Genomic DNA, 25,523 nt, shown 5'->3' with positions numbered 1-25,523 from the left:
GGCAACAGAGCTACAAACATATCTGCACACTAGCAAGCAGGTCCTCTGCTTGGGGACAGCCTATATTTCTTAGTGACAATGAACAAGAAGAGTACCTTGTATTCAAATTCAGCAGAGACAACATTTTGTTGGAACCATTTAAAAGGAAGCGACTAACATCCCAGGCACTAAACACATTAGGTTTAAAAGATCACTGCTCTTAAAGTAATAACAGAGATTCTCACAGTAAGGAAAAATTAGCAAAGTGTGCTTGAAACATGAAACCACATTATCTACCTGTTTTCCAGCATTTAATATTCCCACTTCAGGACAGAAAGCTTAAGAAAATGAGCAAAAAACATCTGACAGGAGGAGTATCATAAAGAGATTTTTATAACATATATGCCCCCGTCACAACATCCAACTCTTTTGCATATATTTTTAAAATTGATTTGGAAGACAGAAGCAACTTACAGAACACTGACTACACATATAATTTCCGTTAGCCATAAAAAGCTTCAGGTTTTTAAAAGGTTTACTAAAACACTCAGCAGAACACACTGTTAATTTCTCAAAAGAGATACCAAGAAGCCTGAAAACAATAGAAGTATTTGTTTAGAAGACTTGATTTTAAAACATACATGCTTATTCTTCCACAAAAGAAGAACTTACTTGCTAGCTTAGCCTGTAGTCCTGAAGGTCCAGGTTTTGATGCCTCCGACTTGGAAGAGCCTGGTAGAGACAGTTTTGTTTTAGGCAGACTGACTTTTGGGCTGAATCGAGCAGCCCAGTCAAACTTTGAAGAGCCACTTGTTTTACTGGGTTCTTTGTCCCTGCTACTCCTTCTTGGACTGGGGCTGGATGCAGAACGTGAACGTCTAGCCTTATTCTGGTCCTTTCCCTGTTTCACTCTGGCACCCTGAGGAACAGTAGAAGAAGCAGAGGCAACAGCAGAAGAGGAGGAGGATGATGTGGAAGCTGAAGAAGAAGAATCAGTGATGGTGCTACACCCAGCTTTGGCTGAGGTCACCGATTTTGAAGCCAGCTTGGAGAGTTTTGCTGACTTCTCTTCAGCGCCAGTTGATTCAACTGCTGAACCACTCTTTATACAAGACAGATTCTCTGTCCTTTTTCTTTTCTGACTTCGGGAGCTACCAGCAGCTCCACCCTTTCTGGTGTGAGCCTTACTTGTTGATGGCAATTGTGTAGACTTCGGCTGTTCTTGGTCTAAGTGTCTTCTCTTAGTTTTAGTATGTGGCTTGTTAGTTTCCAAGGAAGTGTCAGTGTGTTGAAGTGCTTTGGGTTTTTTAGCAGAGCTAGGAGAATTGGTCCTCCTGTAATCTGGACTAGCACTGCGTTTAACTCCTCTAGAATTGTCTTTCTTAGGCACTTGCCCCGTTTTTTGCTTTTCTGAAGTATTGACTCTCTCTGGATCCTCTTCTTGTGGTGTTAAAACAGCAGATGAACTACAGCCTCTGTAGAAGTAAGCAGGAACAGCATCAGCATTGAACTCAAGAAACCTCACAATTGCAACAGTTTTGCAAGATAAACCTCAGCATTCTCTAGCAATCAAGGAAACTGCAAGTCAGAAACACTGTTGATTATTAAGTTTACATTGAAACAAGAAAAAAAAGCATGCTTATATGAGAACAGTCACATTGCACAAATCTTTGCTAGCATGAAAATTAAAGTAAATTGAAAAATCAAATCATAGTACACTGCTTTTTTTAAAAAGAAAGAAATGAGGTAACTTGGATAGATTTTACTGTCTGATTTTTAATACATGTCAAACCGATTAAAAAGAAAAAAAAATTCGAGCCATGAAGCTATCATCTTAATGTTTGAGAATGTAAGTTCCACAAGAGAGTAAGGAGCGTTCAGTAATGCATAACTAGTCATAACTGGATTCTAGTTAACTCATAACTCCCTTCTAGTTCAAGGGAGGCTCTTAATGAAAGGACAGTTTCTCATCAGTCTTGAAACTGATGTTAATCGTTAAATCACAGACAAAAATGGCAAAATTATCTTCTATATGATAGAAAACTGTTCCAGTGTGTGTACAGCAGAAGTGTATTAAGAGCAGATAAAGCATGACCGAGATGATTACCCTGAGCACTGGCATACTTTAGATTATTACATTTCAACTAATACTGGACATTGCTGAGAACTCCTTGGGCAATCTTCCCCTTATGAAGCAGGAAAAGGGGAGAAAGATCTTGCAAGCATTCCAGGACTAGTTATGCAGAAATTGTTTCCTCCCCATCACTGATGGAATGCTCTTAGTTGGCGAATTAAAAAAAAAAAACAAACCACAAACAGAATGTGAAACACAGAAATTTCTGCGGAATGCAATACCTAGATTAGTTAAAAGTCTATTAGTCATACATTTTATAATAAGCCTGTATAACTAGCTATATTATACACAGTTGTGAAGCGCAGATAACACTAGTTAACATATGAACATGAAGCACAATTACCTTTTAGAAAAGTGTCCTTTGGACTGCTCAGAAGTAGTATTAGACTGCACTTTGGGTGTCTTTGAAATAGATTTTCTATTCTCAGGAGGGCTATGTGCCTTATGTTTTGCCTGCCCTAAGTGTGACCTGTCAGCAGAAAGTCAAAACAGAAAGCTATCAGGATTCCAAGATACAGATACAAACCAGTAGGTGGAATTATTATTAATTTTTGGACCATTTACAAGTATTAGTTTACAGCTTCAAACCTTTCCATATAAATCCCTAACATTAAAGCAATATCTCAAAAGAATCACCTGGTACAGCTACAAATCAATACCAGTGTAACTGTTTCGTAAAGCACACAACTATTTAGTCATTTTAAATGAATAAAACATCTTCTCACACTTGAGCTGTGCAGACAAAATCAAATTTTTCTGGTATGCAAGATTACTGAATTATTCACTTAACCATTAAGCTAGCACAGTAAGGCATGAGACCAGAGCACCTGTCAAAGGCCTCCTCTCAAAAATAGATACATATTCATCAGCCTCAAGATTCCATGCATTAAGACTTTATTCAGTTATGACTGTTTACAAGTTTGTCTCTTTCCTCTTCAGTTTAAGAAAATCAAATGCTCAGAATGGGAATGTAACCAGTTCCACTCAATCAGAAAGCTCAGTTATTTTCTGGCTGCAGACTGACCAATTCAATGGACTGAGACCTGTTTGGTAACAGCTGAAGCAAGAGGAATGAAGAAACATGTGCTACCCATGAAGGCAGTCAGATGAGACAGGAAGCTTGTGATGTCAGAGAAAGGAATGAGTTTCACTTTAGATAAGGTAAAAAGAGGTCCTCCAAGCTGCATGCAAAAAAAATGGTTTATTGAGTGAGCTCTGACTGGAGAACAAAGATCATACTATACCATAGATAAAATTTAAGACATAAGTTACGTCTTCACTAATTCCATGTATCTTTTCAAAACCAATGAGAATTACCATCTGCAAGACTCGGAAGAGACAGCTCATCAGCATTTAAAACAGCATAGTATAAGTAACTGCTAAGGCAAGAGACATCGCACTTGTACTTCCCTGGATAGAACACACTTTTGACTGAGCTGTCACCAGGAAAACTCTACTGCGTATATCCTACCTATACGGAAACTCCAAGCACCACTAACCTTTGTGAAACCTGAGACTAGCCTAGTATTAATGCTGGAAGAAGCAGTGTTTCTAAGTTAAAGAACTACTTATTATATGTTTAAATGCTATTAATCTAGACTATTTAGTCCTTGGAGTTCAGCTATGCAAACATCTTTGAATCATAGGGGAGAAGGGGAGAAATATAGGCTTCAGATTTTAGTATCCTGCTCCAACCCATGATCCCAAACATCAGAAAGTTTAGGACAAAAGAATAAAAAGAATAAATAGAAGAGTTCCACAAGCTTTCAAATAGCTTCTTCCAACCAAATGCCAGAAATCTAGTAGCAAAGGCAGAGCTAAGCCTGCTATTGACCAGAAAGTTTCACCATCCTCTTAACGATTTTAAAACAACCTAAACATAAACATTACTAGGAAAGTCTAATCACCTAAGTGATAACCATATGATAATTTGCTTACAAAGTCACAATGTTAAAACGTCAGTAATATGTTTTTCTTGATAAATTTCCTTCCTCTGTTTTCTTCCAAAGTAGTCTCATTTAGTCAGTTACTCAAACAGCTGAGTGCACCTACACAGCGCATAATCAAAACATTTTCTGTGGCTCACCTTTCTAAGAGCATAACAGTCTGAAAAGATTAAATTAACAGCATCTTCTCCATACCAGTATTAATTTTTTATTTCTCATACTAGAAGAAATAATTTTTACTATCAAAAACCAGTTAAACAGAATAGATCTGTAGCCCACAACAGCAAACTCCAACAAGGTAAACTTGGGAATATTTCACCTAATTCTGAGTGCATGCATTTTCCTTTTACCAACAAAAGATTAAGACATAAAACTATTTCAGGGGGAAAATGAAATTTCATTATGGGAGTAACAGAAGTTATTACATAATTTACACTTGGCAGGAATCTAATTTTTTATGTAAGCTAACTGATAAGGGTTTATTTATTCTGAAGTATATTTTAAAAGGTTACTTTCCCTTAAAGAGTTTTGGTTTGCTTTAATTAGAACTGGATTCAACTTACTGCTTCAAGTATTCACAGAACACAAACCATCAAACATCTTTTCAAGTAAAACATGGCTAAAGCAATACATCAGAACATCAAGCACTTAAATCATGCACTGAAGAGTTTCCACTTGTTCCAGACAACCCCCCGTCCACCTTTAAACCCTTCAAGTTCTTATAAGTTTTACAAACATTTCATACCAATGTCCACTTTATGTGGGCCAATAAAGCTACAACCATATCCTGGAGACTGTGAATACCATATCAGGCAGACTACTTGCATTTCCTTTATTTTCTTTATCCATCAAACTATCAGTAGAAATAACACTCATAGCCAGAGCAGAAAGGTTACACTAGAAACAGTCAAAACTGATGAGGATTTTTTTTTTTTAGTATTTTTTTTTAGAGACCTACTGTGCTCTCACTTCTCATTCTTTGAGTTTAATCATTCACCTTGCATGTGTTGCAAAGAGAAGGTACACAAGACACTAGCAACTGTACATGCAGTAGCATATCAGTTTAAAGGAGCATGGCATTAACTCCCCTTCTGAGATTTATATGATGGCAAGCAGACTGACAATTTGGAGAGACTACAGGATTAAGTTAAAAGAACTTTAATCATACACCAACTAACAAGTATCATTGCCCCAATTTTTTTGCATTGTCCCAGTTTTTTTTTCTGTTTGCCTTTATTTTTCTTCTTTCTTCCCCTCCACGCCTCCCCAGAGTTTCATAACCCACTGCAAGGGGGTTAACTCAACTGAGTAAAGCTGTCTGCTGATACACATTTTAATTCACAGGCAGACACTCGGTTTCGAGTAACACAGGTACAGAAGTTGGCAAGAGACCCACCAATTAGTCCGCAGTGTTTATATAAACAATCTTGAAACTACCAGCCCTTAGCCTTCCTTAGCAAAACTAGAATAAAGAACCAACTGGTCCTCGAAGAGTTACTCTGTGCACATGAAAAAACCCAGAACTTTTGTAGTTCAATGAAGCAATTTGTTTATTAACTAAGTCATGTTCCTCAGCAGCTGACCCTAAGGTATTACATGCTTCCAAATATGAAGTATACAAAACTAAACACCCTTTTACTTCTGTCAAAAGTTAGATTTATAAAAAAAAGCAATAGCACAGGTGAAATAAGCTGTGTAAACTCCACCTGTCTTCCCCACCAATTCAATCATTAAATTCAATTTTTACACAAGTCTCAGATAAGATGTGAATAGTTGGTATGTTATCAAGACTGGACTAAAAAATAAATCCTGTTTAGAACAAAAGTACTATAACTGACAAAAGCATTCTTCTTGCTTTAGTCTTTGAAAAAAGGTCAGTCCAAAGTGTTTTCCAGATTCTGCTTATACCAATATCCTCTATTCAGCTAACCAGATCTCATTTCTTATTTAGCCTTCAATCCCAAGCCCACAAGAACATGCATATATTGCATTCTGAAAACTTCATACTTTAAAGCAAAACTGCATCAGCATAGCAGTCATTTATGTCAAAATTTATATCCTACTTAAATACTGCTGTTCCTGAAGATTTCAGGAGAGTGACAATATGCAGATTAAAAGAAATGTCACTACCATTTCATGCCACTAAAAGCAAAAAAAAAAATTTGCAGCACTAGTAAATCGTTCTAATACATAGGACCACTTCCATTACTCCATACCAATACACTGGAACATTATTCACAACTGAAAGGAACAGTCAACTGCACCAGTTCCAGAAAAGATCTTATTGTGTGCCTCACAATATCACTTCCAAATTGTTTCCATTCAAAGTAAATACTATGGCATCACTGAGAACTGAAGACACAAGGGCACAGTTCTTCAACACACACAGTGATAATGCAGACACAGAGTTAAGAAAGTGACAGTAAGTACCTTCCACCCCCTCCTCCTGCCTCCATGAAAAGTGCTCTCATTAATGCATCTGCTTCCCACTCCTCTTTGGTTTACAGCTGCAAAGGGAAGCTTTAGCATCATTACTGCTTCCTTACAAACCTGCAAAGAGCCATCCTTCAATGGAAAGTGCTGGAAGAGATAGTTCAGACATGGATTCATGCAGTACAATTAGGAAGGTGCCATCATAACACTAATTCTAAGTTAGGAAGGTAGCACTGAATACTTTTCAATCTGGTAGTAAAGCCAGTAAGAACTATAACACCTACAAGAGCAGAAAGTCATTCAAAGTACAAAGTCATTTCAACATCTCTACTGACAACAGAAAGTGAAAAATCACATTAGTCCAACTTCATCAAGGCTGGTTTGGTTCTATGCATACATGGAGGGGAAAAACAGTTCACCAGTTAATATAGCAGTTTTCAAACACACATCCCTTGCTTCGTCTAGACAAAAGCACACATTGTAGATGCTAAGTTTGCTTCCAGTTTGTGCTGCAAAATTTTCCTACACTACCTATGAGCCTAACATCATTGTTTGTTTTGGGGTGGGCTTTTTGTGTGTGTTTGCTGTTGTTTTTTAATAAACACAACTCTAAATCAAACACTCAAAGCTTATTTCAAGTTTGTGTCGAGTGTGAAGTTGCTAGTAAAACTCCAGGAGAAAAAACATCACAGGCTTCTCCCACTCATTTTGACTGCAAGTATTGATGTTATTAGGGTGACATCAAATAAGCCCAGTCCAGAGAAAAATGAGTTTGCATTGTTGCTTCTAGATTAAGCCAAATCCGCAAGTATTATTTGTCACAGGAGTATGTTTTACATACTAGACCAAAGAGGAGTTTGGGATTTCCATAGTCTTCAATGCAAGTGAACAGTAGCCACTCAGCAAGTTAAATTGATAAAGTTTTAACAGAAGACCTTTAAGCTGCAAAACAGTTGAAGACTATAGAAAGACACACATTACCATTCAGCTTGGAAGCTATCTCATTCTCCAACCCCTCTCCTTTATAACTCCTTCCTCAACTGAAGTCTATAGTAACGTTCACTCCAGTCAGAGCACAAGAGACAGAGGCAGAATTAAGGCTATTACAAAGGCATTTGGCTTATACTACCAATGGCTACTCAATCACTCACATTACATCAGTGGACTTCACATCAAAGGCTGAAATTACAGTACAAGTGACAAACTGCACAAACTTTTCAAATTTGTGTCACTTAATTTGTATTTTGAAAATGCGTGCACCTTAGCCACAAGAAAGCTGTAAGAACAAAAGCTGTTTTATTTCCACCATTTAGAAAGCTATTTATACAAAGCAGAAATATCATCAAGTACACAAGTTCAGACAGTATTGAAACTTGTCCTTGCTCAAAGGGTTATGATTGCATATCTATGACCAAAGTGAAGTAACCTTCTCCAACACTTTAGAAGGTGTGGCCCTTAAGTTTACTTATAAACTTTGTGGCTAATTTTAGGTGTGAAGCAATAACCCCCCAGAGACTCACATTACTGCTTCATTCCCTCTACAATACTGGGAGGGGGGGTTGGTTTTTGAGGGGTTGGAGGGGGGTGAGGGTTGTGTTGTATTTTCAGTTTATTTTTATTTGGTTTGGGGGGGTGGTTGTTTTGGATTTTATTTTTTTTAAGAAACCCGTGGATCTAATGGAGCGTCTGAATAAAATCTCATACTAACTGTACAACTACTTCACCAAGTAGTGCAGATCAACAGAAGAAAATTCGTGAAGCAACATACTTGCCATTGAGGACCAATATCCACCATCTATGCGTTCCAGCGATTCCTACTTCAAAGCAGACCAGATTACAAACACAAGTGACCAGGATGCACAAACTGCTCTCCTAAAGCATAACTTCCAGATTAGTTTCAACCAAAAAGATTACAATTCAAGTGTTCCAAGACCATTCCATGATGTTAGCCAAAGCACAGCAGGTGAGGATGACAGATTTGCTTCAAAAGAACATTCCCAACTCCAACTAAAATACTAACATACAATGCATCCTAAGGTCACAGTTATATTTTTGCACAATACAAGCATATTATTGAAACTGGTCTTTCCACAGATTGTTTGTTCTCTTTAAATGATTCTACAGCTGGAATTCAAGAATTTCACTGTACAGATGACAAATGCAAGGAAGAGATTGGACATAAACTAGCATCTCAAGTGTCCCGAGATAACTACTGTAAGAAAAGGTGTGTTTGGTTGTGGTTTGGGTTTTTGTTGGGGTTTTTGATTTGCTTGTTTTAGTTTTTTTCTTTTGTGGTGTTTTGGGTGGATTGAGGGGGTTTTGCCTTTTTTTAATATAGCAGCCAAAGCAGTATGTATCATCAAAGTCCAGCAAGGCATAACAAAGGAGGTACACAAAGCTGTGAACTCTAGACCCTCCTATGTACTGTTCAGCAGCAGAACTAAAACATACTATCCCACTGCATCCTAGATGTGCGTAAGTATGAGTCCTGAGGTCTGTGTCTTAAGACAGGCAACCCGAGAAAAAGTGACTGTCATTTGAGAGCCCGTCTCTTACTATTTCATCTCCAAATTTTTCAAGGGCGTGATAGATCTGTCTTACATTGTTCCTTGTACAATAGCCACTTCTGCCCAGCAGCTTACTAAAAAGGATAAACAGAAGACAGTAAGAGAAACTGGATTCATTATAAAGTTTATATTAACCAGCATGCTTTATGCAGGCCTTTTTATATGCTTTACCAGCCAAAAATATTTGTTCAGAGATGGGAAGGCAGGGGAAGTCTTGTTCTAAAGAGCCCACATTTTCAAAGGGTATTGTAAGCTTCCATCCTCTTTACTTAAACAAAGAGCTTTGGTTGCAATAAAGGTCTAACGTAGTTCAGGAATGCAACACACACTTGCTCAAGGAAGTCTGACTGACACAGATTTGGTGAGGGGTAGAAGAGGTCCAGCCATTTACAACAGGTGGCATCTGGAATCATTGTGTGACAGCATAAGTAACAGATCACAATGCACCAAGACACCAGATAAGTAACTTACAAGAAAATAGTGCTACCTCTGTAATTCTTCAATTTGTCTGACTTGCTGTAGAGCTTCTCCCTTGCATTCTGCTATAAAATCTGAATAAGTAGTAGATATCTGAAGAAGAATCCCCCACTCCATGCCCAAGTAACTTGCCTCTAGTTCTTTATTCCAGGGAGAAGGTTATTCACCCCACGTCAAGTTCAGTGTAAAAGGAAAGAGTCGGTAGGGCAATACCTAACTTAAACATCCATTCAGATGTAAAGATAACAGAATGGAATGAAGGTTCACCATGCCTCATTTAAAGAGAGAGTATTGTCCAAAAACAGTTCTAGCTTGCAAAATAATCAGCTACATTCCCTCTCCTTATGCCACAGAAGCCCAGGACAGAAGCCTTGAGTTCATCATCTGCTTTTCCATTTGTACAGTAGATACTAGCTTAGAAAAAGTGAAGCTGTATTTTGCTGATTGAATTATTTCCCCCAAAGTTCTTTAGAAGAACAGCTAGCCTCCTTCGTCCATTCAATAGTGACCTTGTTCTCAGTCAGACTTTATACTACGAAGAACTATACCTCATCTTCATTACAAGCTATAGCCAGATCCCTTCATAGTAAAACTTTTTACTTTGTGCCACTGACCTGCAATATTTTAATGCTCTTATACCAAAAAACCCAAGCCCAAGATACATGTATTCAAAAAACTGAACCAGTAACACCTCTGAGGAAGCAGAACACAGACAGGTGCTGCCTACCACAATACTATAACCTTCCTTCATTAGGCTAATATTTTAACAAAATTAAAGGAAGACTTATCCATACAGGCTTCACTCACTCAGATGAAGACTCTTAATTCCTTAAAGGACATGGCAATAATTACACAGCCAGCATCCACAGAAAAGTTTCAAGCATCTTTTTTGTTCTGCACTGTAGAGGCAACCACTTACAGAACAAATACAACCTGGTCCACTTGCTCGCTAGTGCGAGTATATTAAAGGACAGCAAACCTTTTGTTCTTGAACTATTCAAAAGCTTGCACATGCAGTGCAAGGGAACAGAGAGGTGCCAGTTATTCAGTCTTCTCTAACATGGACACAGATTTTCCCAGATTTCACACACTAGAGTCTCCCTGTCCATCTGACCATCCTGTCCCATTCCCCCCTACCCCCAATATTTTTGTTATCAGGGAAGGAAGAGGAGGGAATAAATTTGTAACTACCTGTGATTTGTTAAATATAGCTCAGTTACACTTTTTCCCCATAGATCTGCTACCACTATTTTAGCTAAGCATGCATGATAGCGAGTTACTCATGTTTTCATCCCATGCAATAACAACATAGCTTTTCAGGGGCAAAAAGATTCTACGCATGTTTCACTGCTTGTATTGCAGAGTGAAAAACTTCATTCTTTAATTACATCACATAAATTTTTATCTTATACATTAAAACACACTCAGAGAAAACAGTCATACCTTCCTCCTACTGCGTCGTCTTGTGGCTGGGCCCCAGCAGTGTTCCTCTGTGAACGTCGCAGTGACCCCCCTGGATTGTTATTAGGCCGGTTGGACATTGGCACCTCTCTCCTGAAGGGACATACCCTTTCTAGACACTATCATTCACTGAAAGACAAGAAAGATGTTGTCATAAGACATGTGGCACAAAGACTCACTGCCATGCCTCAAGAGGCAAATGTAAAATGCTATTGTTTAAGCAAAAACTTAAGACAAAAACCTGTAAACAATTTTTAGTTAAAAGGTACACAGACCGAGATTCTTCTCAAGAGCGTTTAGATCCTTAATGCAGAGCAACCAGTTTTCAGTATATATAGCATACAGATGAGCCACTGGACTAGACAACCTTTAAAGGGCCCTTCCAACCCAAACTGTTCTATAATTCTATGACAACACACTTCTTAACATAATTACAGGAGCTTGCCAGAAAAGGAGACAAGACAAATGCAATTGAAGACAACCCGAATTTGTCAACATTCAGGAAAAGCACACTAACTAGTAAAACTCAGTGCTTGATATAGAGCAATAGTATTTAAGTATTTTAACTCCCATTGTGGGAGATGACAATGCCAGTTTCAGGAATAAGCAGCAGTATCCACAAGACAACAGAATTAACTTAACTACAGAATCACAGAACTATAAGGGGTTGGAAGGGACCTCTAGAGATCATCTAGTCCAACCCCCCTGCAAGAGTAGGTCAACCTAGAACAGGTTGCACAGGAACATGTCCAGGCAGGTTTTGAATGTCTCCAGAGACAGAGACTCCATCACCTCTCTGGGCAACCTGTTCCAGTGCTCTACCCTCAAAGTAAAGAAGTTCCTCCTCATGTTTAGGTGGAGCTTCCTGTGTTCAAGTTCGTGCCCGTTACCTCTTGTCCTGTCACTGGGCACCACTGAAAAAATACAGGCCCCATCCCCTTGACACCCATCCTTTAAGTATTTATAAGCATTGATCAGATCCCCCCCTCAGCCTTCTCTTCTCTAGACTAAAAAGAACCAAAGTCCCTCAGCCTTCCAAAAGCTACTGTGCTTTTAAAAGGGCTTCTTTCTCCAGTCAGATTTATGCAACTTGCACTTGCATAAAAAAAGATACATAGTAATTCAGGAAAAGAGATGTAGCTATATAAGCAAGAAGTTCTTACTCATGAGAGCTTAATTAGTGGGAAAAGATACTTGAGACAGGAGAATTAATAAGTGTACACAATTATTTTTAAAAAATAATTAATACAATGGCTTTGTATTAATACTTTTAGAATTGCTTTATGACTTCTAGAGCTCTACAGATATTTTGGTAGTTATTTACAGACTACTACAAAAACACCCAGCTGCAGACCTCAGAAACAGAGGTGTTTCAAGATCAAGCCTCACTTAGCTCCTCAGTGACGAGAGGTAACTTTTGTATTGTGCTAAATTAGTATTTCTATACAGAGAGCATAGCAACAGGACCACAACCAGCAAATCCAGTTTTACTGTTTCTAATTGTGTGGAATCCAGTTTAAAAGGCATTTGCAGGTGGAAAAAAGCCACAAGAAAGAAAATAATCAAAGTTTAAGAACAAAATAGTCTATATGCTGATTCAGTATGTATTATATCTGTAGCATAGTAAGCAAGAAGTTTGCCAAGAAAAAAGTTCAAAACATTTCAGCTGCAGATAACTAAGGCTCAGTTCAAATTCAAATGCCTCCAACAACATAACTCTCAAGACCTGGCATTGTCAGTAAAGCCACACAACACTTGACTATATTTGTCTATTCCTCTAAAAGAACCTATAGAAGTAAAGAAAAAAAGAGTAGAAAAAAAACCACCTAAATTATTCCATTTTCCTGTAGGCCATAAGAAATCAGGTACGTAATACTATTATGCAAACCATTACGTCACATGCCTAGTACAATGGCAAAAGGAACATGTATATGATCAAGACACCTGCATAGCACAAGTAATTGTGATCAGGATTCTTCTAGCTCAGATTCAGTCTTGTTACACCATAATGATACAGTCTAGTACTAAAACCTTCTGGTTAACATGCCAAAAATATTTAAAATAAGCTCCAGGAACCAAGTAAAAATACAAGTTTGGCAAAAGAACAGCTCCCCATCCTAACCCCCACATGACAGGAGTCAAAAGCATCTATTGAAAGTTCTTCATGTCCTTTCCATTAAGAGGTCCAACACAACAGCAGACAGCAAAAGCAGAAAGTAGGATTAATTAGCAAATCATTGTCTTTACATTATGCTTAGGAACTTGAAAGAAACACAAAATACACAATCCCACAAAATAGAGTCGTTCAACGAACCTTGCAGATAGAAGTCTTAACAACTGGGAAGTTGAGAAAGCTGTAAACCCTACTCCTCAGAAGCTGAGCTTTCCCTCTTCACGACTATTCCTCTACATCCTAACTCCTTAATCATAGCAAATATTCCCACTAACTAAAAGGTTTAAAGCTTTTAAGCAATACATGACACCTTCAGTCTACAAATTCTTACACTTTAGAGCACAAAAAGATTTACAATGGAACAGAAAAAGCCTGCTATACCTGGAAATTATGCCAGCTTGCTGGTGCAGCCAGACTAGTCAGGCTGAGGAGGTAGCCTTCTCTGCAGAGTACACTGCAGAAGCAAGCCAACAAGCCCAGCATTAACCAGGCTGAAAGCTGACCAAGGTTCCAGCGCTACCTGGGGGGTCTAGCTGAAGTCGCTTACAGGCACTGTCAAATGCTGTTGTGCATTCCTTGTATCTTTGCATTCAAACACCAAATGAAAAAAAAAAAATCACTTCATAAACATCAGCAAGGAGGCACGTTTTGTGTCCTTTCTGAAAGGATGGAGTAGCATTCCCTGCTGTACAAAGGTCAACGGAAGTTGAAATTGGGTACTGATGTCAAACTATCAGCCATACTATGAAATGGCTGCCACAGATCTATTGTATCACCTTCTACTGACTATAAGAAGAACCTGCATTCCACAAGGAGCCGTGCTCACTAGAGCTCTGTGAGGTCAGCCAAATGTTTTCCCACCCAGGGCCAGTACATGGGCTCCTTCACAAAAGACTAGAAGAATTAGCTGAAGAAAACATCATATGGGCAATCCTGGTGCTGTCTAGGGAAACCAGTTTAATGTTGATCTGTCTGGGTGAGCCAGCCACTTTAAGTAGTCTGTACTTAGAAGTTATGCAGCACAGTGTGTTGTCACACACATGACGTTTTCAGCTGTGTAGAAGAATGAAGTGGCAGCTGTTTTATCCTGTAAGGCATCTGTCAAGTCAAGATGATGTCCAGAGTTACCTTCTATATTGAAACCTCTCAACTGTGTTTCTTATTGTGTAGTGTGTTACCATACGACTCAGTTTGCCTTTAAATATAAAGCTGCTTCATGATTCAGCTATGACCTTTAACATCAAAGCATTAACTTAAGTCTCGCTGCAAGTATCTGAAGCCACACAATACCATGTGCGCAGTTAATCCAAGTAGGGAAAAGATCTTTTTAGTGGGTTACAACTGTGTCTTCCACATGCTAGAAGAAGAAGAGAGCCTTGAGTTTCCTAAAACTGAACTGTTCTCATTCAGACAAACAACATCCTCCATCTGTAAACCTCACTCCCAGCACTTGGCTTACTCTTCCCCTTCTTTAGATACCCAAATTCAAAGGAGATGGGCAAGCCCATAGATCAGCTGAATGCACTGGTCCAGTCCTGACACATTTTCAGACAGTTTCCTCAACTACATTGAGCATTCTCCCCACACCCACAATAAGAAAAAGCTACGACTGTACATCAGACCTCTGTGCTTCAGTTGACAGGCTTTGTGATTTGAGAATTTTAAATTCAGGTCCTCTTCTAGCATAAGGTTTTCAGTAAACAAGCCATTTTAGTTAATGTTTCACAACCTATTCCTAACTGTAATGATACCAAATCACTGCCCTGCAGATGCTCTCCTCATACACAGACTCCTTAAATTGAGGATGAATACTAAAAAGAAGCATTTAAAATAAATACACAATGTATCTTCTGAAAACAGTAACAATTAGATGCCAGCACTGTTAGATCTCACATAGTATTATTGAGTTTTCATAAACACAGTTTGGTTAGCATTAACAGCCATCTTTGTTAATGTACAGGAAAGCAACTAGAATTAATTTCTGTAGACCTAACATACCTATTACAAACATTATAGCTAATGTATAGCCAATGTATTTATTACTTGGAGAGATTCCACAGAAACAAGAGATAAAAAAGCCACCTGTCAGCTTGCAGTGAAGCCTTTACCTTTCTTACCCATGGAAAAGCCAACACTTTTCCATATCTTTGAAGCAAACAGAGGAAACTGACAACTACAGAAAAGGCCTGTATCAGCTTTTACTGAACACCCAAAAGCACTCCCTGAAGGATACTGTAAACTGTGATGCAGGCAACAGAGAAGATGAGTAAACTGAAGCACTCCAACCGGCTCTAGGGCCACTAATAGCATAACAAAGCAAACTGGTAACAATCTCTGTAAAATGGAATTGAACACTTTCACAAGAAAGCAGCTTCCTTAATCTAAGTGGATGAGCTCTAGAACTTGTTTGGGGGGTTTTAGTGGTTTGGTTTGAGGGGATGGGGGGTAAGTTCTTTGCAAGAATCTTGGTAGTGCAAGAATTTTTCAGGCTCTTGCACTCCAGATTCCTCAATATTTTAGGATATGCCTAGTACCTCTGACTATAATACTCCATTATAATGCCTGTTACCTGCTTGGAGTTAAGTACACTGGTCAGCACACTTCCTATTTTGTACCTTGGCCAAAGAAACAGTGCCATACTTAATGCTGCAGCAAGCCAGCTTCTTAAAATTGCAAAGACTTACTGCCCTGAAGAGAGTATTAAGCAAAAATGGGGGAAGAAGGAAAAGACAGGAAGATGTTTATATGCCCTGTAAGTTCAGAACATTTTCTTCCAGTAAGTTGCACATCTTGCCAGCCAGAACCCAGAGTTCAGCATACTTATCAGAAAATATTAAGTCTAAGACTTCAGATTTGTATTACCTCAGATTTGTATTCCTTCACTTCCATGTAGATAACATTAATTACTTGATCAGCTGTATCTGTGATAAATCTAGTCAGTTAAGGTAGAATCAACATTCCAAATATACAAGCATACAACACATTTAAGAGTTGAGACATTAATTGCAACATAACTGGAGAACTTACCGCATATGGTTCAGTAACTGTCAAATTGTTTTGGACCTCCATTACTTCATTTTAAACTGATCTCATTGCTGCACCTCATTTTTGCTCACTGCTTACAATGTTCTCCTCATTTACCTGCAAACATACACACCTACTTTCTTGCCTTGCAAGCAAGCACTTGCAGGTACTCATTCAATTACTTCTACTACTTCACCAGCTGAGTCAGAAATTCATTAAGACTTTTTAGTCCAGTTAGTTGCTTTAAAACAAGTCTTGTGCAGTTGATTTTGACACAATACTCTTCCTTGATATACTCTCTAAATCCAAGTTACCCGCTCTGCCCAGTTGTTTTCCGCTGCAATCCTCACCTCCAAACATAAATTTCATGTTGAAGATCCATGCAGGCAGAAGCTTGTATTTTCAGTTTAGCAGCCTCTTGTCCCTTCTGCTTGTAGAAATAGTTTGTGGAATAGTTAAGAAGTGAGTACAACAACATACTGAAGATTTCCTTGAAAATTTTTCTGTGACATCTCCCAAATTCTCATCATCCCTCCCTTCTTCCTGACAGCAAACTTCTATACACAAACAAGGGAAAAAGATATTGTCCCATGAGCTGCAAGGTACAGTAAGGTGGATGAATTTCAGCTGTCTTCATGCAAATCCGGGGTTATTCATCTGCATGAAAGCACTTGAGCCTTAAGGAATGACAAACTTTTCTTCTTCCAGAGGAAGAGCAAGTTACCACTTATTTTGTTATCTGCTTCTATTTCTACCTTCTCCCCGTTAACAGCCACAAGCTGTCTACATGATTTAAAGACGCCAGAGTACACTAAGGCTTTCCTGCAGCATTGCATCTAATGACGTAAAAATTCACATGACGACTTTTATCAGACTACTTTTGATAAAGAAGCCACACAAAATTGAACCTAATCACTAGACTGGACGGCATTCTTTTTGTATTCTCCCCCTCCAATGCTAAAGTAAAAACACTGCACAGAAATACATGCATGGATACACTAACTAGAGTAAATTCAGTACATATAGGAAAATCTGAAGAACAAACAAGATTCTAGAGCCTCCTAGTACTGTAACATTACCTCACTGCTGGTAAGCCAGAAAAGTAGGTATAAAGGAAACTTCTTAAAAATGAGCTTGTTAAATGGTAAGCAGATTTCTACACCTCTTCCAGCAGAGAATTTCTACAAACTTAAGCAGTTGCATCACTTCTGTCAGTTCTCTTGGAAGACATCAAAAAGATATTGATGGGAAGACAAACAAACAGAGTTTAACAGCATACAGAGGTAAACTCCTCGTCAGACCTGATGACTTTTTGACGCAGGGTTCAACTGGCATGCAAGAGCTAAGCCGGAATCATTAGAAAAGCCTTGGCTAGACAGGACCTCTCAAGATCACCTGGTCCAACCTCCTGTTGAAAGTAAGACCTTACATTATGTTAGAGCTCTCTTATTCTGCTGAGAAGTGACAATTTCCAACGACAATGACAAAACATATTCTGAGTTCTGGGCAAAAACCAAGAGGGGAAAAGGTGAGTTATGAGATAACCCAAAAAAAGGGGAAATAAAAAAATCCCAAAGTAAGTAAGATGTCAAAACATCATGACAGATATAAAGGCATGCAGAGAAGACACAGATTATCAGAAAATAGTTATTTTCAGCAGAAGCATTTGATAATGAATCATGCAACAGATGTCAGTTTAAGTAACCCAAGATCTCAGATATGTGTAGATGTACAGGTGTACAAGGACACACTACCCACCCCTCTTTTCTTCACAGAGGTTGTCCTTGGGAAACAACTCTGGCCTTCTTCCTCACTGCCAGTATGTATAGCTCTGAACGCATTTCCTCCCCTTCAGTTCCTCTAAAACACAAGCCAGTAACCTGCACTAAGTTGAGGAAGTAAGCAAAATGAGCATACAAGCTACAAGCATCAAAAGAAGTCCAGTCACTGAAGACATTAGAGACTTAGGACTAGCTCACATGTCCATTTTTACACTTGGTAACTTTAGACAATGCATAAGCTGTTAGCCAGAGAGACTTTTTCAAATTGCTGACAAAAAAAAAAAAGCTTCAGCACAATATTCTTCTTAGATTCATTTAAAACAGAGTTGTTCTTTTTAATTCAGCTACTCTGTAATCATTAAGAGTGGAAGCATTTCTTAACCATTTCAAAAATACCCCATACATTAAAAGAGGTATGGATACTGCAGAAAACTTCTCAAATACCAGGAGGCCATAAATACACTCAAGCTACAGCCTGCACGGGGCAGGGAGAGAGGGAGGAGGAATATCAGTAAAGGAGCAGGAGTTACCCCCTGCTCCACTGACTTTACAACAGCCAGCCATCAGAAAATGATGGCAGCCTTTGGGCCTTCCTACACAGGCTTTCCCTTACACAATCTTTCAGGAGTTTAGACCTTGCTTAAGCCTTCTAGCTGAGACAGCAGCAACGCAGAAGGCTACCTTCACAGAATCAGCAAAACGAGTGGCTAGGAACTCAAAAGGATGTAACCACCAGGGTAAGATCCTCTAGACTGCATCTATGCATGTCTGCAATGACATATAGACAAAGATTGGGAAGAAAAAGTCTTGGCATGGAAGAGGAAGGGAGAAGAGCTAAAAGATGTCTTCATTTGTGGTGTCATGGTTCAGAATTAGAGGGAGCTATACTGCCCACTGGCAGTTAGAAGATTTACAATTTCCCACAGGAGGTAAGAACACTGAAAATGCCTCTGAAGAGATTCACAACACTGTTCACTAGAAGAATGCCCAGGTTGTTAGGACTGTGTCATCCAAAAAGTTATACATGCCATGACCCCAAGCCAGCAAAGTAGCACCCTTACTTACTGACTTGTTTTGTGAAAGGACTGGAAGATATCTGCGCAAAAGATACCATAGCTTGACAACATGTAGTCCGGGGAAGCCAGAAGTCAAGTATTGTTTAAGGCAAAAACTAAATACGTGCTATCACATGCTCAGGTCTTGATAAGAACAGTTTTGTGATGGTGGGAAAACATTCTGAGTTGCAAAAATTGAATAGCCTCTCCTGCTTCAAGCAGGTCAGCTGAATTTGAAGTCTGAGACTGCAGAGATCTTTTGCTGGGCCTGCTACTGAAAAGCAAACTGAAGATGTCTTCAGTGACCTGAAAGCAGCTTAAAAATCTTTCTCCATAAAGACTACCGAGACCTGGCACCCATCATTGGTTCAGAAAGAAACCAGTCCATCGGCCTATACACCACAGCCAGAACCTTAGTGAGTCCTCTGGAAAGACAAATAGCTAACAAGGCACTACTCAGAACAATAGAGAAGCATAAGGTACCACTGGCAGATGGCTTTATAATCAGTCAACAGTATAACTGACTGAACTTAAACAGCTCAAGAAGCAAGAGAAACCTATGGATAGAAGGGAGGGACAGAAATTAGCTATAAAAAAACACCCGCAGAAGTTAGACAGCAGAACATGTTCTTCTGGACAGCTCAAAGGAACCAAAAAAGTGCTGCTCATGTTCTGTTTTGTAGATGATTGCACATGATACAAAGGTGAGCTCAGATGTCTCAGGTCTATTTGTACAGCTAGTATCCCCTGCTCATGGTACACAGGAACCCCTATCTTCCTTTCATTATTGAAGAAAGAATCACCATTCTAGTGCACTGAAAAATTAAACCTGGACTAAAGCTTAACTACATTCTTGCAAGCTGGTTAAGGGGGCTAGCTAATGTTAAGATCATAAAACCTTTCATCACCTATACTCCTCTCCTCTGGAAGACCAGAAGCTTCAGTGTAAGGATAAAAAGTAAAGGGGTTGCATGGAACAAGTGTCTTGCTGTTTATAGGCATCACTCCTCAGTTCTGCCACCTCACTGCTTTGTTTCTCTTATGTTCATCAAGGACAGAAGTATGACAAGTTGTGTCACTCTTCTTTGGACTGCATTTTGGTTCACAAAAGTACACGTGTCATTCAAATCTTAACTTCTCTTTTGGATTAAGAGCTAAGAAAAATAGGAAGTATTTCATTTTATTCTCTTGCTTCTCTATAGTTTAGTATTCTGTGCCTTTGAAAATTGAAAGCATTGTCAACAGCAACTATTCTTCTCCTTTTTGAGAGCATCAGCAATGGATTTTATTATAAAAACAATCTCTTAGAACGTTTACAAGGGTAGATTACAACTTAATTCAAAGAATCTGCCTGTTAAGGAAAAAAAAAAAAAACAAAAAAATTAAGTTGTTCTTCTCCAAATCAAGTTTGTTACCTTTCTGTATCACCATTTGTAACACATCCAAACTAGTTCAATGTAAGTTTTCCATCAGTGTATGGTTTGACTTGATTTCATTAATGAAGGAAGGGAATGCTCTCAGCAGCAGAATGCCAGGACTCAACACTTCAAGAAAAATATTTTCATGTTTACAACACCTGTAGTTTCTTTTTCTTCAGTGCTCTGTTTTTAGTTTTTTTTACCAGCTAAACATTAAGTTCTGTTGCGCAATTCAGTCAATTCTGCAGCAGTTAATTTCTTTCCGATAACAAATATTAAGATTATTGAAAGCATAAGAACCCAGAAACTTCTGAATCAATCTATATTCAGTACAAGAACAGTCTGATCTGGATAGCTGCAAGTCAGCCAGCAACAGCTCAGCTTCAGAAGTCATCCAGAGATATTTAAGCCATCTCAGTAACATGAAAGATTTGTTACACCACATGGAGAACATGTACATAAAAACATAGCAAACATTAGCTGCCAAATACTGAACACCAGTTTTTATTGACAGATCTTTTTCCTTTTTAGCACAGCAATGGGAAAGAGAAGGGAAAAGCGAGGAATGTGTGTGTTCAAAGTATATTCATATGTACACTTGTGTCACAGAGCAAAATTTCTCTGCCAAATCAAATCCTATAGCAAGAGCTTGACTTCACATCTACAGGAACCTTAAACTTACTGACAAGCTGCTAGACAGAGATGTTTACACTATCAGAGTTTCAGTAAGCAATTCTGCTACCTGGTGATGATGCAATTGTAATTCCAACTTGTTACCAAGAACAGAAATAATACTTATTTTCCTTTTTTAAATTAAGCAAAAGCAACCATATCTCCATGGGAAAAGAATATATTTTCCAGCAGCCAAATTCTGACCAAAATTCTGCTATTTGTACCCAGCATGAATTGATGTGAATTCTTCATTTCTAGCACACTCCCAACAAAAAACATCACAAGCCATGGAAGTAAAGTCTCATTTGTCCTTTAGTTTCAGCTTCCCTAGAAACCCTTGTTTAATAAGAGCCAAAATTCACTATCTGTGTGGTGGCTTAAGCTTTCACTAACATTATAAAAAAACATGCTGCCTGGCAAGCTTGAGGGAGAACATTCTCTTCAGAAGAGGGGAATGAATTTGAATGAGGAGCTTTTACCTTCTGTGAGACAACATGAACAAAAGCACAGAATCCTTCATGAAGTACAGATCGGTGACAGCGCCAGAAATTAGACAAGTTGGCAGGAAGGTGGTCAAGTTAAGACCAAAGTAAACAGCTGTGGCAAAGTTGGGGCAGGGGACATTTGTTATCAGCAAAGAAAAATAATTAGTTGAGCAATTAGTGCAAATTTCAATTTAGAAGCTTGATTTCAGTATTGTCATGCAAGTGAACCAAGAATAACCCAAGATCATCACCTACTCCAAGTCTGCCCTGCCCCACACAATGTCCAGCTGCCTTTGAGCTGCATAGCTCTATTTACTTAAACATTATGAGTTTGAATGCAAAACCTACTGCTTCAACACCAAGCCTCTTCCCTATTCTAACCCCATAGACCAGATGGTGCCTTATATGCAGTTTGCCATTCACTTGCATCTGGCACACACAGCCCTGAAGTAAAATTAAGTGCAATAGCACTTCAAGACAAATACTGATATGGTACATTCCCATGTCCTACCTGCAGAGCCTGTTAGACAATACATGCCCCAAATTGCAGCACAGCAGGTTGCCTGAGCCCTGCCAAGCTCCTAATGAATTTCTGACAAGCTGTCTTGAGTTACAGAGATACCTAGTGAGCTCAGTGGCTAGCACAACATGGTTTGGCTACCCAAAGTCTAAACTAACATAAAATAATCTCTGCAGTCTTCTAGACAACTCGGGGCAGGTGAAAATAAAAAAGAAAAGAACTTTAATTAGCCACTAGAATGAAGAAATGCAGAGACTAGATCTTACAGAAGTCACTGCTGGAAGAAGAAACACAGAAAATATTGACATGTACAACTACCTTGAAAAGGAGGTAAAAGAGTTCAGAGAAGACTGGGTCTTCATTTTTGATAATATTCAGCTTCAACTTGAAACAAGTTCACATGGAGATGTGCCAGAATCTGAGAAACCGGTTCACTCATACTAGCATGTCTTAAAGAGAGAGACTTTAAATCTAAAAAAAATTAGAAAAAATAATCTCTGCTTCCAGGGGACAGGGGGAGGGGCATACTCACCTGTTATCTACTGAACTAGAACAGGTCTCAAGTTCTTCCATCCTCAAAATATCATTTAGAAGAGTTCTGGACAAATCAGGAGGATCTCGGGAGTTTTCCTTTTGTTTTTTTAATTGATATTTAGCACTGACTCAAACTCATGTCTGTTGAGGCTTCCTTTCCTAGACTGTCTCAAGCAGGTTATGCTGTCCTCCTGAACAAAGGCTTCTACCCAAATGCTACACAAAAAAAGGTCATAGGCCTAATGCATAGCAAGACTCCTACACCACATGATACAGTCTGGGAAACGGTTTAATTGTAGCTGTTGAGGAAGAAATCCAATTAAAACAGGTTAAGTTTCCGGCTTCCTCAGCACTAGATCTGCATACGGATCTTTAGCTATCACAAAAGTACTGCAACAACAAAGGGATTAAAACATATTTAAGGTTTCTAAACGGGCTAGTGCTCAAACCAATGGCATCTTGGAATTATGTGCCACAGATACATCTTCTTGACCAAAGAAAAACAATTTATACATTGACATTATACCTTACAGTGATGTAATTAAGAGCAAGCTCCAATACACATACCAAGTTACTGACACAGGCACAATTAAAGACATTCACCTTGTATGAAATCATGAACCAAACTACCCACCAAATATCTATATAAAGAACACAGAACTTTTCTCTTAAAACTGAACAAAAGGAAGTCACGCCCAAAGAAACACCTGTTAAACACTAAGGATTAAACCGTCTTTAAGCTGATCCTATCATTGATAGGATCAGGACTTCATACTGCTCAGAGCTATTCTTTTACGATAACTGCAGAGAATAACATACAATATTAGCTTCCACAACTGCATTTTAGGAAGGTTCCAACCTTTAAAAGCATGGAAAAGGTTGTCAAAGCCAGAGTACTGAGATTTATTAAGAATTTAAGCAACTTTATGGCACACTTCATTGATGAGACTGCTCACTCTACTCTGCACAGACACCTTTTCAGTACTCAACAAACAAAAGCAGTTTGTGGGAACAAAATGGGAATCATAGGGTATGGGAATGGCAAATGAGCATCCCAAGAATCTGAACAGGAAGAGTTAAGAAGCTGAACTTGAGCAAATCTAAATATTAGAGCCCTTTAAAATGCTTTTTAACAGGATGTCTGACTTAGTCTTAATTTCAAGGCAGGCAAGAACTCACCATCTCACACTTTAATATGGACAAAAAAGCTTACCACAAATTCCTCTGTTCTCAAACATACAAGTACCACCAACCCTTTTTTCTGCTTTATTTCACCAATGACTCGTACCTCCTCTCTCCCAGGCTACCCACACACTTTCCTTGCACAAGCACCAACTGTAATTATGCCCATATTTTAGAGTTCAGTAGATTAACAAGCTGACAGTAATAAGATATTTTTTCTCAGGGTCATAGCATGGCCAGGTTTGCCAAAGATGATAGTCAGTCACTTCAGAGCTGGATGAAAGGCTACTTCCTGGCAAGGCAGTGTTCCAATAGATGCTGCCTAGATCTGTTCAATGCTTTTTGTCACCTCCCAGCTAAAGTACTGCTCTCTGATGTACTGAAAGGATTCACAGACTACCAGTGATACAGAACATACCAGAAGAACACAAAGTTTCTCCACAGCTCTAAGATACTTATAAAAGAATAAGCAACACTGTAGGTTTTCTTTAGCTTGATATGAGGACCAAAGTTATAATTTAAAAACTAATATTACAATAGTTGATTTGATAAGCCTTTGCTCTTGCATTTGCTCTGGGACCCAATCAGAATACTTGAGAATTGCCTCCTACAGGCGACCATTTATCCCATGCTAAAGCTTAACTATGCCTTACAAGCAAACCTACAACCTATCATCCCTAAACAACACATTATGGTCTTGTCTAGGATTGGGATATGGTGAGAAAGAAAGAAAAGGAAGGCAGTGTCTCATTTTAAGCACTTTGTGTGTACCTCAAAGAATACTTTGGAGCAAAGCTATGCATCCATCTTGTTTTGCTCCTGAAATACATTTTTGCAAACATGAAAAAAATCCCATACAATTAAGATGACACTAAATTGGAAGCAAATTTCACTTAACTCCTATGCAAAATCGCCAGCAGTGTGCCCAGGTGGCCAAGGCGGCCACTGGCATCCTGGCCTGTATCAGGAATAGCGTGGCCAGCAGGAGTAGGGAAGCGATCATGCCTCTGTACTCAGCCCTGGTGAGGCCTCACCTTGAGTACTGTGTTCAGTTCTGGGCCCCTCACTACAGGAAGAACATTGAAGTGCTGGAGCGTGTCCAGAGGAGAGCCACCAAGCTGGTAAGGGGTCTAGAGAACAAGTCATATGAGGAGAGGCTGAGGGAACTGGGCATGTTTAGTTTGGAGAAGAGGAAGCTGAGGGGGGGAGGAGAGTTGTAGGAGGTGTTAGAGAGGTGGGTTGTAGGAGGTTGTAGAGAGGTGGGTGTTGGACTCTTCTCCAAGGGAATCATGACAGGACCAGAGGAAAAGGTCTGAAGTTGCAGCAGGGGAGGTTTAGATTAGATATTAGGAAGAATTACTTTACCGAGAGAGTGGTCAGGCACTGGAACAGCCTGCCCAGGGAGGTGGTGGAGTCGCCATCCCTGGAGGTATTTAAGGAACGTGTAGACATGGCACTTCAGGGCATGCTCTAGTGCCTGAGATTGTTGGTTTGTGTCTGTTTGTGGGTGGGTGTGGTAGTTTTTTTTGGGGTTTTGTTGGGTTTTTTTTGTGGTTGGTCTCGATCTCAAAGGTCTCTTCCAACCATGAAGATTCTGTGAAAATATCTTGTGTGTTTGTTTTTCTTTTAAAAAAAAAATCCACAGGACACTCATATAGCTTCAGAACTAGTCTGCAGGTTAT

At 39.0% G+C, this 25,523-nt stretch overlaps 1 protein-coding gene across 3 annotated transcripts in view; it reads right to left on the bottom strand.

Moving 5' to 3' along the window:
* Window positions 1-25,523, bottom strand: part of TRIP12 (thyroid hormone receptor interactor 12) — an 81,919-nt gene that overhangs the window by 42,623 nt on the left and 13,773 nt on the right. Inside the window, exons 2-5 of one of the 3 annotated variants that reach the window (XM_074153384.1) lie at window positions 10,980-11,126; window positions 2,457-2,582; window positions 799-1,454; window positions 652-711 (exon numbers count right to left, since the gene is read on the bottom strand). In XM_074153384.1, the coding sequence (XP_074009485.1) occupies window positions 652-711; window positions 799-1,454; window positions 2,457-2,582; window positions 10,980-11,077 (940 nt within the window). In that variant the 5' untranslated portion in view covers window positions 11,078-11,126. Of the gene's footprint in view, window positions 1-651; window positions 1,455-2,456; window positions 2,583-10,979; window positions 11,127-25,523 lie in introns of those variants that run through there. The other 2 variants (XM_074153383.1, XM_074153385.1) reach the window with 2 other exon arrangements.

Source organism: Numenius arquata, chromosome 9 (assembly GCF_964106895.1).
Source record: "Numenius arquata chromosome 9, bNumArq3.hap1.1, whole genome shotgun sequence".
NCBI classification, from domain to species: Eukaryota; Metazoa; Chordata; class Aves; order Charadriiformes; family Scolopacidae; genus Numenius; species Numenius arquata.
This window is presented reverse-complemented; position numbering and strand designations above follow the sequence as displayed.